Source organism: Aethalodelphis obliquidens, unplaced genomic scaffold, assembly GCF_003676395.1.
Source record: "Aethalodelphis obliquidens isolate GAN/ISIS:26980383/991018 unplaced genomic scaffold, ASM367639v1 scaffold53, whole genome shotgun sequence".
In the NCBI taxonomy this organism is placed as follows: domain Eukaryota; kingdom Metazoa; phylum Chordata; class Mammalia; order Artiodactyla; family Delphinidae; genus Aethalodelphis; species Aethalodelphis obliquidens.
In genome coordinates, this window is record NW_020837997.1 from 11,306,328 (window position 1) to 11,319,854 (window position 13,527).

Genomic DNA, 13,527 nt, shown 5'->3' on the forward strand with positions numbered 1-13,527 from the left:
ATTCCCCTGGAACCTGTTTCTCTGCTTCCTGGCTCAGCTGGGGCACCCACTGGAGGGAGAGGCCAGGCCAAAGACCCGGCCCGCCATGGCCTTGGCCCTGAGGCCACCCCGGGTTCCCAAGCCCAAGAGGAGCCTGCCCTCACACTACCACGAAAGCTTCCTGGAGAAGAAGGGACCCCGAGACCGGGTAAGACGGGCCAGGGAGCTGGCGCTGCTGGGCGGCCGAGGCAGGTGCAGCACCTCTCTGAGCCTAGACCTCCACAACCGGCCCAGGATAATGCGGTGGGTGCTGGGTGGGGCAGGGCATGGACTGGGGGCTGGGAAAGGTTACGTCCCTCTGTCTGTCTGTCTCTGTCTCTCTCTGTGTCTCTGATTCTGACCTGAGCTCTTTCTCTTTCTCTGTATTTCTCCCTGCCTGGCTCCATCTCTCTCTGTCTTGGTCTCTTTATGTCTCTCTCGGATACAAACAGGATCAGCGACTTTACTCCAGGAAATGGGGAGTCTTCTGATTCCCACACCTCCCCTCCCCCCCCCCCCCCCCCCGGCCCTGAGCTAACTCTGTGAACTTCAGATCCAGGGGTCAAAGTCAGTACAGACTGTGAGGAGGGACAGTGAGAATTAATGGAGGCTACGTCCCACAGAACCAGATACTGGCCAGGGGCCCAATGTGTGTGTGTGTGTGTGTGTGTGTGTGTCCTCCTCAGAATAAAGCCCAGCCTGGTTCCCACTAAGGCCCATCCCCCTCCTCATCTGCATACTCATCTACCAGGATGCAAACCAACCAGGATTTTCTCTGCCTTTGCCCTGGCAGTTTCCTCCTCCCGTTTCCTCCTCCCGTCCTTCGGCCTCCACACATCCAAATCCTCCCCAGCCTAGAAAGCATCCAGAGGCAGGAGATCTCAGGGGTTAAGAAAGAGCACGAGGGCCCCAGAGGATGAAACCCAAGTTCACATCCCTGCTCCGCGCGGTCCTGACTCCCACGCCGTGTACAAGTGACTCTGCATCTTTGTGCCTCGGTTTTCTCTATTATAAAATGGAGAGAAAAAAAAAAAAAAAAGGACTCCCTTGGTCGTTCAATGGTCAAGATCCCACACTTCCGCTGTAGGGGGCACAGGTTCTATCCCTGGCTGGGGAAATAAGATCCCACAGGCCACACCGTGAGGCCAAAAACATAAAATTAAAATTAAAACGAAAAAAATAAAATGGGTTGACAAGGCCATAGGCATGGTTACAGAAGAGGGATATCTCTTTTTTTTTTTTTTTTAATTTATTTTTGGCTGCGTTGGGTCTTCGTTGCTGCGCGCGGGCTTTCTCTAGTTGCGGGAAGTGGGGGCTACTCTTTGTTGCGGTGCGTGGGCTTCTCATTGCAGTGGCTTCTCTTGTTGTGGAGCACGGGCTCTATGCGCAGCGGGCTTCAGTAGTTGTGGCACACGGGCTCAGTAGTTGTGGCTTGTGGGCTAAGAGCGCAGGCTCAGTAGTTGTGGCACACGTGCTTAGTTGCTCCATGGCATGTGGGATCTTCCCGGACCAGGGCTCGAACCCGTGTCCCCTGCATTGGCAGGCAGATTCTTAACCACTGCACCACCAAGGAAGTCCCAAGGGATAATTCTTTTTTTTTTTTTTTTTTTTGCGGTACGCGGGCCTCTCACTGTTGTGGCCTCTCCCGTTGCAGAGCACAGGCTACGGACGCGCAGGCTCAGCGGCCATGGCTCACGGGCCCAGCCGCTCCGCGGCATGTGGGATCTTCCCGGACCAGGGCACGAACCCGCCTCCCCTGCATCGGCAGGCGGACTCTCAACCACTGCACCACCAGGGAAGCCCCAAGGGATAACTCTTAACATGCCAAGGATCTGACTCAGCGCTTTGCATGTATTAATTCACCCAATTCTCATAGCAGTCTCTGAGGCAGTTACCTTTTTTTTTTTTTTTTTGGCCATGCCAAGAGGCATGTGGGATCTTAGTTCCTGGACCAGGGATCGAATCTGTGCCCGCTGCAGTGGAAGCCCGGAGTCTTAACCACTAGACTGCCAGGGAAGTCCCAGGCAGGCACCATTATTATTGCCATTTTATAGGTGGGGAAACTGAGGCAGAGATAGCTTGAACAATGTGCAATGGATGGCACATAGCTGGTGCATGACAAAGTAGGTCTGACCATGTGAGTTTAATCACTTACTGCTGTATTCCCAGTGCCTGGCACACAGTAGGTCTTCAATAAATGTAAAATGTATATATGTAGCATGTACCTATGGATGGACAGATGGGTGACTGGGTGGAGGGACAGATAGGTGAATGGATGGATACATAGAGCTATACTTCGGAGACACTGCAGGTTTGGTTCCAGACCACCACTATAAAGCAAATATATATTATTTATTTATGTATGTATTTACGTATTTATGTATGTATGTATGTATTTATTTTGGCTGCTGCCAGGTCTTAGTTGCAGCATGTGGGATCCTCAGCTGCGGCAGGCGGGCTTCTCAGGTGCAGCATGCAAACTCTTAGTTGTGGCATGCAGGACCTAGTTCCCCATCCAAGGATTGAACCCAGGCCCCCTGCAATGGGAGCACCCAGTCCCACCACTAGACCACCAGGGAAGTCCCACAATAAAGCAAATATTGCAATCAAGTGAGTCATATGAAGTTTTTGGCTTCCCAGTGCCTATAAAATTTATGTTTACACTAGACTATACTCTATTAAGTGTGAAATAGCATTCTATCTTAAAAAAACAATGTACGTACCTTAATTTTAAAATAACGCTGTTGGGGGGCTTCCCTGGTGGCGCAGTGGTTGAGAATCTGCCTGCCGATGCAGGGGACACGGGTTCGTGCCCTGGACCAGGAAGATCCCACGTGCCGCGGAGCAGCTGGGCCCGTGAGCCATGCCCGCTGGGCCTGAGCGTCCGGAGCCTGTGCTCCTTAACGGAAGAGGCCACAGCAGTGAGAGGCCCGTGTACCACAAAAAAAAAAAAAAAAAAAAAAAATAACGCTGTTGGAAAAATGGCGCCGAAAGACTTCTTCAAAGCAGGGTAGCCAGAAATCTTCAATTTGTAAAAAAGAAAACAACAGAATATCTGTGAAGTGCAATAAAATGAGGTATGCTTGTAGACAGGTGGATGGATGTGTGGGTGAGTACATAAGTTGATAAAAAGGATGAATGGATGGATGTGCGGCTGGATGAATGGATGGGTAGGCAGATGGATGAATTGATAGGTGGATTGATGGATGCTTGATCGCTGTCAGTATAAGAGCTACCCTCATTATCATTATGGACTAATTAAAGTACCTCCTGTTTCAGGAAGTCTTCCCAGATTTCCCAGTTGGAGGGCTTCTCTCCTCCTCTGTGATCTCTTGGTCCAGGATCTATCCCTCCCTGAGGGTGCTAATTTCTCTTCTTTGGAGGATTTAAGTATCTATGCTTTCTCTACCTTTCTAAAACATCATTATTTTATTTTATTTGGCCTCACCATGCAGCTTGCGGGATCTTAGTCCCCACCCCCACCCCTCACCCCCAGGGATGGAACCTGTGCCCCCTGCAGTGAAAGCACGGAGTCCTAACCACTGGACCGCCAGGGAATTCCCGAAACATCATCTATTTAGAAAAAGAAGCCATGCCCCATTTATTATTTTGCCTGCAACAGAGCTGAGCGCAGAGTAGGCACTCGGGGAATATTTGGTGAAAAACAAATTCTAGAATCTTATAATCTGATTTGTATCAGCCCCTTCGGCCTCCAGAGAGCTAGGACATTTGGAATTCAGAATCCTGAGGGGGAAATCCTGAATCTGCAGACCTTCTAGTGTCCAGAGCCTTGTGAAATTCTGACTGTAGACTGAGCACCTAGCCCAGTGCCTGGCACCTAGGAGATGTTAATATTTACAGGGTGGATAAGGGGACAGGGGGTTATATGTATGTATGGGTGAATGGGAGGGTGGAAGGATGGGAGGGCGGAACAGATGGATGAGTGGTGGATGCATGGAAAACCATAAAGTGAGTTAGCACAAATTACTCCTAAAGCTCCCACCCCTGTAGGTTCCCTTTGGTCCTTTCTGAGAGTAACAGATCCCCAGAAGCCGGGCCATGGATGAGGAGGACCTCCCCTAGAAGGCAACACTTGTTCACAGACCCAAAGCAGGTGATGAATGAAACTACCTAAAGATCTGGGAGAAGAGTGTTCAGGCAGAGAGAACAGCCAGTGCAAACGTCCTGAGGTAGACTATGATGGAGGTACCCAGCCTCGCCACCTCACCTCATTCTCTTTCTCCAACTCTGGTCCACAGGATTACAAGAAGTTCTGGGCAGGCCTCCAGGGCCTGACTCTCTATTTCTACAATAGCAATCGGGACTCCCAGGTAAGGATGGAAATGAAGGCTCAAGAATTGGCCCACCTTGACCCCAGGGACCAAGCAGAGGACATGGATGGTATGTTGGTATGTCTAAGACAGGGGGCCTGAGGGGCCACAGGCCTCGTGCTCAGACCCTGTCTACTGTGCTCCCAGCATATGGAGAAGCTAGACCTAGGAACGTTTGTGAAGCTCACAGATGAAGCTCCCTGGGGGAGCTCCCATGACCGTGGCACCCACTTCTGCTTGGTCCTGCGGAACCAGGAGATCAAGTTCAAGGTAGGTGTCTTAAGGTGGGGCTGGTAGGAGACCCTTCCTTCTTGTCACACCCACCATTAACACATAGTAGCATGGAGTCACAAAAAGTTTACCACTGGGCTGGTGACACTGGGCAAGTCACTTAACCTCTCTGGGCCTGTTTCCTCAACTGAAAAGTGGGATAATATATGTAAAGTGCCCAGAACAAGATCTGATCCACAAAGACCATCATTGCCATCATCCAATCTTTCAGCTAACATTACTGAGCACCTACTGTGTACCAGACACTCTTCTAGTGTCAAGGCAGTGACTAAGACAATTAAAAATCTCTGTGCTTAGAACATTCGCTAACACCATACCCCAAAATAAACTCAAAATAGATTAAAGACCTAAATTTAAGACCGGATACCGTAAAACTCCTAGAGGAAAACATACGCAGAACACTCTTTGACATAAATTGCAGCAATATCTTTTTGGATCCACCTCCTAGAGTAATGGAAACAAAAATAAACAAATGGGACCTAATTAAACTTAAAAGATTTTGCACAGCAAAGGAAACCATAAACAAAATGAAAAGACAACCTACAGAATAAGAGAAAATATTTGCAAATGATGTGGCTGACAAGGGATTAATCTCCAAAATATACAAACAGCTCATACAGCTCAATATCAAAAAAAAAAAAAAAATACAACCGAATCAAAAAGTGGCAGAAGATCTAAACAGACCTTCCTCCAAATAAGACATACAGATGGCCAAGAGGCACATGATAAGATGCTCAACATCACTAATTATTAGAGAAAAGGAAATCAAAACTACAGTGAGGCACCACCTCACACCAGAAAGAACGGCCATCATCAAAAAGTCTACAAATAATAAATGCTGGAGAGGGTGTGGAGAAAAGGGAACCCTCCTAACACTGTTGGTGGGAATGTAAATTGGTGCAGTCACTATGGAGAACAGTATGGAGGTTCCTTAAACAACTAAAAATAGAGCTACCATATGATCCTGCAATCCCACTCCTGGGCATATATCGGGAGAAAACAATAATTTGAAAAGATATATGCACCCCAATGTTCACTGCAGCACTATTTACAATAGCCAAGACATGGAAGCAACATAAATGTCCATTCACAGATGAATGGATAAAGAAGATGTGAGATATATATATATATATATATATATATATAAAGCCCCTGTGGCTGGAGCAGAGTGAAAGAGGGGGAGAGAGGGAGGGAATGAGGGTTGCGGGGGGGAAGGAACAGGTTGTACAGGGCCTGTGGGTGACCAGGAGGACCTGGGCTTCTACCCTGAGGGAGGTAGGAGTCAAGGGAGGGTTTCAAGCATAGGAGATACATGATCCGACTTATGTTTTTTTTAAATGTTGATGTAATAACATTAAAGAATAACAGTACCCCACATTACTAAGAACTTATATTCAGACATCATTCTAAATTAACCTGTTCAAGCTCATTTAATCTTCAAAACAGCCCTTGGACACAGGGACTCTTATTCCTCACTCCCATTTCACAGATGACTAGACCGAGGCTCATCGACACAAAATCTTTTTCTTTCCCTCCCTAGGTAGAGAGTCTGGAGTCTCGGGAGATGTGGAAAGGCTTCATCCTGATGATGGTGGAGGTAAGAGTGGTCGTCCTCGGCCCCTCTCTCCCCCATTCCCCACTAGGCCTGCTCGGAAATCCTCTTTTTTTTTTTTTTTTTGGAAATCCTCTTTTTAATTTCCAACCTTCATTCCCCAAACAAACCTCTCCAGTATAGCAAACTGGTCACTAACTGGCGGCCTATGAGCCAGATGTAGCCCATAAACGTCTTTTGTTTTGCCAGCAAAGTGCTATAAATTTAAGTCAGCTGCTATCACTTAAAAACCAGGAGTGTTAGTAAACATTCCTGATTTCTAGGTTACTCATTTGTTCCCAGTCTGCCTCCTGCAGGCCGTTGAGTTTGAGACCCTACATGCTAGCATTTGCTCCGTCCTCCTCATCACCGAAGTCCTCTCTATGCCCTCTTTGCCCCTGAGGTGCCAGGTGGCTCTCGAGCCCCCAGACCTGGGTTCCCATCCTGGCTGTATCCGCACTCTGGCCCCAGTTTGCCCCTCTGTGACATAGTCACAGTCTCCCATTCCCTGACGCCCCAATGCCCCCCTCAGCTCCGTGTCCCGTCTAACCTGAACCTGCTGCCCGGACACCTGTACATGATGGCCGAGGTCCTGGCCAAAGAAGAGGCACGACGTGCGCTCGAGATGCCCTCGTAAGTGCCGAGGGTCTCCAGGATGGTGGCGGGCTGGACAGCATGGAGCCGGAGAGGGCAGTGAGCGGGGTCTCCAGGCGTTGGGTCTTGAGCGTAAGACTGCATCCAGGCAGGGGCGGGGCTTAGGTCTCACAGCTGGGAGCCCTACTGGGTGTTTGGGGCGGGTCTAGCTGCCTGGGGGCGGGCCTGGATCTCCATGGGCGAGCCTAGGTGCCTGGGGGCGGGACAAGTTTTACAGGAGAGGGTATAGGTGCCTGGGAGGCGGGTATGGGTCTCTGAGTGTTGGCCTGTGTGCCCGCAGGATAGCCTGAGCCTCCGGAGGCAGAGCCTGGGCCTGGGGTCGGGCAAGGCAGGGTCTCCAGGAACCAGGTCGTGGACGGGAGGGCAAGGCTTGGTGCCCAGGGGCGGGGTTACGTGGGGAGGGCGTGGCTGTGTCTCTGGGGGCGGGGCCTGTCCTGGTGAGTGACGCGACCCGCCCTAGGTGCTTCCTGAAAGTGAGCCGGCTGGAGGCTCAGTTGCTCCTGGAGCGCCACCCCGAGTGCGGGAACCTGCTGCTCCGGCCCAGCGGGGACGGCGCGGGCGGAGTGTCGGTCAGCACGCTCCAGACGCTCAACGGGTGCGCATGCGTGGCCCCGGCGCCGGGGTGGGAGGGGCGTCGGTGCGGGGGTGTGGTCATATATAGGGGCGGGGCCAGGCAGAATGTGGAGCCGGGGGCGGGGCCTCCCGGGATGGAATCCATACAGGACGGTCCTCCTGGGGGGCTATGCCAGGACCAGGCGCAGGGTTTTTCTAGGAGGTGGAGTCTTTCGAGGGCCTGGTCCCCTGCAGAGACCCACGCCAGGATGTGGCGTGGTCAATGTGCAGGGGAGCAAGTCGGGGTTGGGCCCTCCATGGTGGCGGGGCCCGGACGAGGGGCAGGCCATTTTTTGTCCTCACCCAGGCCACTCACTCGCCCCTGCCCTTGCAGGATGCCGGTGGTCCGGCACTACAGAGTGAAGCGCGAGGGCCCCAAGTACGTGATCGACGTGGAGGAGCCGGTGAGCGCTGGGCCCCGGTCCCGGGAATTGCAAAGGTCTGCTCCCCTTCCCCGCCAGCCCTGATAACATCCCCTATCTGACCCCAGTTCTCCTGCACCTCGCTCGACGCAGTGGTCAACTATTTCGTGTCGCACTCCAATAAGCAGCTGATGCCCTTCCTGCTGGACGATGACTACGAGAAAGTGATTGGTTGGTGCAGCCTCAGGGAACTCTGGGGGCCCAGTCCACGCCTCTCCAGCCCCCTCCCCGACCCGGACACCCTTGGGTCAGCCCCCAGCCGCCGTGCCTCCTCCAGGCCGCCCTCTCTGTTCCAGGCTACGTGGAGGCGGATAAAGAGAATGGCGAGAGTGTGTGGGTGGCGCCCTCGGCCCCCGGCCCAGGTGATGCCCTGTCCCCGCGGTCGCCACTGGGGCAGAGTGGGGAAAGACCTAGGAACCTCATGGCGCCACCTGTGCCCAATCTTCTACCCAGAGTTGCAGGGACCGAGAAATTACCCAGACCTTGCTCCCTAGGGGCTTCCAGGTTATGGAGGGGGCGGGCATGGCTGGGCACAGACAGTCCCAGCCCTGAGGAGTCGAACCTGGGGCTGGAGGGTGGGAGGGGAAGGCGCGGCACCTAGAGCTGGGAGAAGAGGAGGCAGGGCAGAGTAGAGGGGAGTCTTCCTGGAGGAGGGGCTGTTTGCTGAAGGTCCCCAAGGATTTCAGTAGGTAGAGATGGGAAATCAGGGTGGGAGGTAGTCCCGATTACGAAGCAAGAAGAGACTGGAAAGGTCTGTGGAGTGAGCAGTATAGTTCTCCCTGGGCTGGTCAGATGCTTCGGACCCCACGTGCATGATGGGCCCAAGTATACATACATACGTGCCACACTCATGAACACAGACCTGTATGTGTCCACCTGCATCATCAGAAGCTCCTATGTAGATAGTGGCTCCACACATGCATGAATACAGGTGTCACACAGTTCCAGTCCCATGTAGCACACATATACATACCTCACGTCACAATCACGTACGTACACACAAATGCAGACATACCCACTCAAGAGCACAAATTCAGACTTTTACACATACACTAAATTAGTGTACACACTAATATAGACAAGCGACCCAGCACATACCTTAGCATCCATGCGATGTCATGCACACACGTGTGTATAAACCCTTTGCATATATTCAACTTCCGCAAATTCACCCAGTGTCCATGTATATGCTACACAGGGACACACACACAGACTCATAAACGGGCACGTGCACAGACACACATGCATGCAACGAGGTGTGCACATACATCCTCATCCTGAGGTGTCTCTGCACCACGTGGGCCCTGACAGTGACCACAGTTTCCCACCAGGTCCCGCAGCCCCTAGGGGTGGCCCTAAGCAGCTGCCTCCCTCGTCCATCACGCCTGTGTCCAGCCAGGACAAGCTGCCTCCACTACTGAACCAGGATGAGAACTATGTGATCCCCATTGAAGATGACCCAGCTGCCAACTACGTGAACGGGGACGGTGGGTGGCGGCCGGGGTGGATGAGAGTTGGAAATGAGGAGCGGGCTGATGACTGGATGTGATATGCCACATCTCTGTCCATGCAGTGCCTTCCCCTAGTCGACCAGTTGTCCCGAAGCCCAGGAAGTTGGCCATGTTTCAGGCAAAGCCTCCAAAACCACCCATCGTGCCCAAGTCAGGTAGGGGTCCCTCTTCCCAGCCCTTTCCCATCCAGCCAAGAGCCAGCCTCAGCCTTCATCTACCTTCTCCACCAGAGCCCAAAAAAGGCCTCAACAGTGGCCTGGCCAGGAAGCTGGCAGTCAGCTCAGCGCAGGCTTCCTCCTCCCCGACCACAGGTAAGGGGTCAATGCAGGGTGGGCTTCACAAGCGGGGGACCCGTGTAGTCACACATGGGTGACCTCCACGCTTGGTTTAATGCTCTGCTGTGTCCATCTTGAAATTCCTCATGTCCACTGAACACATGTTTCATTTTATGCTGGGCCCCGAAAATTCTGCAGCAGTCCTGGGTGGATATAAGAGAGAACAGCCTGGACTGGGGAATCCCTGGTGCCGCTGAAGCCTCAGGGACCACCCCGCTCCCCACTCCCAGGGCTGGCAGATGTGACAGCAGAGCTGAAAGGGAAACTGCAGAGGAGACTGGCGCTGCAGCAGGCAGCCGAGTGCACGGGGGACCAGCGGGCCCATCTCCAAGTGTGGCGCACCAGTCAGGCAGATCCCTCCTCCCAGAATTAAAGCTCAAGTGACCCCAGGACCTGCGTGTTTGGCTTGGCTGGGTGGGGCAGTGCGGGCTCCCTCAGAGGACTGCCCACGGTGGTCCTCAGCTCAGCAAAACCTGCCGCCTGACCCTCAAGAAAAGCCTTTTGGGGGGGGGCTGTGCTTCACAGCTCATGGGATCTGAGTTCCCCAACCAGGGATCGAACCCGGGCCTCAGCAGTGATGGCTCTGAGTCCTGACCACTGGACCGCCAGGCAATTCCCAAGAAAAGCCCACTTTACAGCCAAGAAAGCTGAGGTCCAGAGAGGGCCAGGCACACCCAGTGCCACCCAGCCCCGAAAATAAGACCAGCAGCACCGCCTGGCCAGTGTTTGACCTTTATTAGGAGGTGAGGTGGGGAGGAGGGCCCGCCCCCGTGCCCGCTCCCCACTGGTGACCCCGTCAGGAGTTAAGGCTCCAAGCAGCAAGTGAGAGGAGGGTGCCCAGCTGAAACAGCCGAGGCCTGGAGACGCCCCCACCCCCCGAAATCAGCCCGGCTGAGGGGCCGTCCCGAGGCCTAGGTGAGGCTGGTGTTGGAGCTGCTGGTAGCACTGCCCCGCTTCTGCAGGCAGCGCACAGAGCTGGGGACCTGTAGGCCTGCCGTCACGTGGAAGCTGCCACACCACACCTGGGGGACGGCGTCGGGGGGGACACAGAGAGGCTCAGTAGTGAAGCCAGCCCTCACGCCACGCCCGCTCTTACCCCTGGGCCGCGGAGGAGGCCTCACCGTGAAAGCCGGCAGCAGTGGCTGTGTGAACTTGGCCTTGAAGGTGTGCAGCAGCTGTTTGGTGCGGGCGTTGTAGAAGGACAGGAGGCCTGGGGTGGAGGGCAAGAGGAACAGGGGGACCGGTAAGAGGGGTTTGGGCAGAGAGACGGCGGACAGGGGTGGCCGGAGAGGTCAGCAGGGGCCCGGGGTCACCTTGGTGGAAGTCGCAGTGCACGCCCAGGCAGTCGGGCACGGGGGTGTCCAGCACCTTGGCCTTGTTGGCGTGCTTGGCAGTGAAGCTGACCTGCAGCCAGTTGTTGACGTACACGCACCAGGACGCGGCTGTCTTGCCCAGCTGCTCGAAGCGGCCCAGGCTGCGGTAGGCCACCCCCAAGCCAAAAGCCTTGCTGTCCGGCTCGTAGCGCACCTCCCAGTAATGCTCCCCGCCATCAATCAGCGTGTCCCCTGTGGGGCGGAGCGGGCAGGGGGGACTGGGTAGAATCGCGTCCCAGGTGCCCTTTCACAAAGGGGCAACCAGAGCCCAGCTATTCCCTCCAGATACTGCTCGGTCCTCAGCTGTTCCTTCCAGATACTCCAGGCGTCCCTAGATATTCGTTAAGTCTGGATCTTCTCCAAGCCTCAACTAGATCTCAGCTACTCCCTGAGTCCACATCCTCCCCGGACCCCGGATCCAGATTCTTGCCGCCTCAGCTACTCCCCGATCCAGCTACTCCTGAGCTGCAGCTTCTCTGCACACTCTTGCCCCACCAGATGGTAGCTTTTCTCCTCACTCATTCCCAGAAACCAGCTACTCCCTAAATTTGTGCCCTCCCCGCCGCCACCTGCCACAAAGTACAAACCACACTGGCTTCCTCATTTACCCTGGCTTCTTTTTCAAGCTTTTCTTCTGGACAGTGGTGATTCCCCTGAACTCCAGGTCATCCTCGGACTCCAGCTTCTCCTTCACAGGATCCAATCAGTCCTGTGGTGCTAACCGCTCCTCTCATCCTAGCCATTCTCTCCACTTCTCAGACTCAGCGACTCTCTCTGGCTCCTCCACTCACCCTAAGCCACTTCCCCAAGCCCCTGTCTTGCTTCAGCTCCTCCACAAACCTGGCTGCTCCACAGGCAACTGTTCTTTCCAGCTACTCCCCGAGGCTCAGCTACTCCCTGAGTCTCAGCTACTCCACAGACCCCAGGAAATTCCCCCTCAAGCTCCTGCCCAGCCACTCCCCAGTCCAGAACACCCATAAGCTCTGATTCCCCCCATTAATCCCTCAGCCCCAAATCTTCCCATTCCTCCAGTGTCACAATAACACCTTATTGGGACCATTCCCACAGAAGCTTTGTTGATAGCTGCCTCAGTTTCCCCAGCCAAAGGAATTCTCTCCCACCACCCACCATCAGGGCCCTGCCCAGAGTACTCCTCTCTCCTCCCATCTACCCTCCTCCTTACCCAGCACTGTGTAGGACTCAGCTGTGAAGCGATCCCGTCCCCCACGACCCGAGGGCATCCTCTTGGGAGATGGAGTACCTCTGTGGGCGACAGGGAAGGGGAAGTCTCAATTCAGAACTCACCTCTCCCATCGGAGGGCTTCCCTGGTCCACCCCAGCCACGAGGAACTTTTCATCATTCCCTGACTGTCTGTTGTTCTTTTCATACACAGGGCCTCTCATGTCAGAACACACCAGTGCCCTTCCTCATCTGGAAAACTATTCAACCGTCAAAACCCATTTCAAAATCTCCTCTCCATTCACTCTTTGGGTCCCCCCAGCTCCACATCCCTCCCTCCACCCCAGCCTTGAGCACACTGGGCTTTGTGTGTCCATGTCCAGCTTGATCTCCTCCACCAGAGACTCGGGGAGGGGAGAGGGCAGGCTACCTGGCTGGGGAGTTGACGGGAGACGCCGTCCGCCCCTTGCCATCTTTCTCGCGAGCTTTGATATCCTGCACCTTCCCGCCCATGGCGTCCCACTCCACGGAGAGATCATCCACCCGCAGGTTCTGGTGGGATGTGGATGCATCCAGGCGGAACATGAACGCTGGGGCCAGGCAGATGTGGGAGTCACAGAGATGGGGAAACCCGGAGGCACAGAGAGAGACAGACAGTGACCAAGACAGACCATGACAGGGACAGAGAACAGAAAAACACAAAGAAACAGACTAAGACAGAGAGAGAGCAAAAGAGACCAATGGACAAAGATTCAGAGACAGAGAGATACAGAGACAACAGGCAGAAAGACACCAATAGACAAGATGGGGAAGAGTGGAGAGGGCAGAACATGTAGCCAGAGGAGTGAAGACCAAGGGCTTGTTGCCTAAAGGTATCCCAGGTCTGAAGCCATTTTCAAACCACTGTGCTGCCCTGTGCTTCTCCACTGGGGATTAATCCCAGGAAAGGGGCTGGGCTATAGCATGACAGAGTTAAGCAAGATTGCAGAAGGACTTCCTATCAGGACATTTAAAGGTGTCACTGTGGGAGGCTAACAAATCTGTCTTCAGTACTGATATCCCATTCCCAATTCTATAGCGTGCTTAGCCATTTTTTGGAAAAGAGAGAGAAAGAGAGAGAGGGAGACAGAGAGAGAGAGAGAATGTGTGTGTGTGTGTGTGTGTGTGTGTGTGTGTGTCTAAAAACCATCCAGGTATAATGGGATCAAC

At 53.8% G+C, this 13,527-nt stretch overlaps 2 protein-coding genes across 10 annotated transcripts in view; one reads left to right on the forward strand and one right to left on the reverse strand.

Moving 5' to 3' along the window:
• Positions 1-13,527, forward strand: part of STAP2 (signal transducing adaptor family member 2) — a 15,929-nt gene continuing 2,402 nt past the window's right edge. Inside the window, exons 1-13 of one of the 9 annotated variants that reach the window (XM_027085453.1) lie at positions 1-187; positions 4,278-4,349; positions 4,497-4,619; positions 6,181-6,237; positions 6,764-6,864; positions 7,346-7,480; positions 7,832-7,901; positions 7,988-8,090; positions 8,216-8,281; positions 9,251-9,406; positions 9,493-9,585; positions 9,661-9,741; positions 9,996-10,157. In XM_027085453.1, the coding sequence (XP_026941254.1) occupies positions 86-187; positions 4,278-4,349; positions 4,497-4,619; positions 6,181-6,237; positions 6,764-6,864; positions 7,346-7,480; positions 7,832-7,901; positions 7,988-8,090; positions 8,216-8,281; positions 9,251-9,406; positions 9,493-9,585; positions 9,661-9,741; positions 9,996-10,138 (1,302 nt within the window). In that variant the 5' untranslated portion in view covers positions 1-85 and the 3' untranslated portion in view covers positions 10,139-10,157. Of the gene's footprint in view, positions 188-2,591; positions 2,629-4,277; positions 4,420-4,496; positions 4,620-6,180; positions 6,238-6,763; positions 6,865-7,345; positions 7,481-7,831; positions 7,902-7,987; positions 8,091-8,215; positions 8,282-9,250; positions 9,407-9,492; positions 9,742-9,903; positions 10,158-13,527 lie in introns of those variants that run through there. The other 8 variants (XM_027085456.1, XM_027085455.1, XM_027085450.1 and 5 more) reach the window with 8 other exon arrangements.
• Positions 10,478-13,527, reverse strand: part of FSD1 (fibronectin type III and SPRY domain containing 1) — an 11,356-nt gene continuing 8,306 nt past the window's right edge. The window contains exons 9-13 of the mRNA XM_027085449.1: positions 12,749-12,908; positions 12,322-12,401; positions 11,079-11,330; positions 10,887-10,975; positions 10,478-10,787 (exon numbers count right to left, since the gene is read on the reverse strand). Of these exons, the coding sequence (XP_026941250.1) occupies positions 10,677-10,787; positions 10,887-10,975; positions 11,079-11,330; positions 12,322-12,401; positions 12,749-12,908 (692 nt within the window). The 3' untranslated portion in view covers positions 10,478-10,676. The remainder of the gene's footprint in view (positions 10,788-10,886; positions 10,976-11,078; positions 11,331-12,321; positions 12,402-12,748; positions 12,909-13,527) is intronic.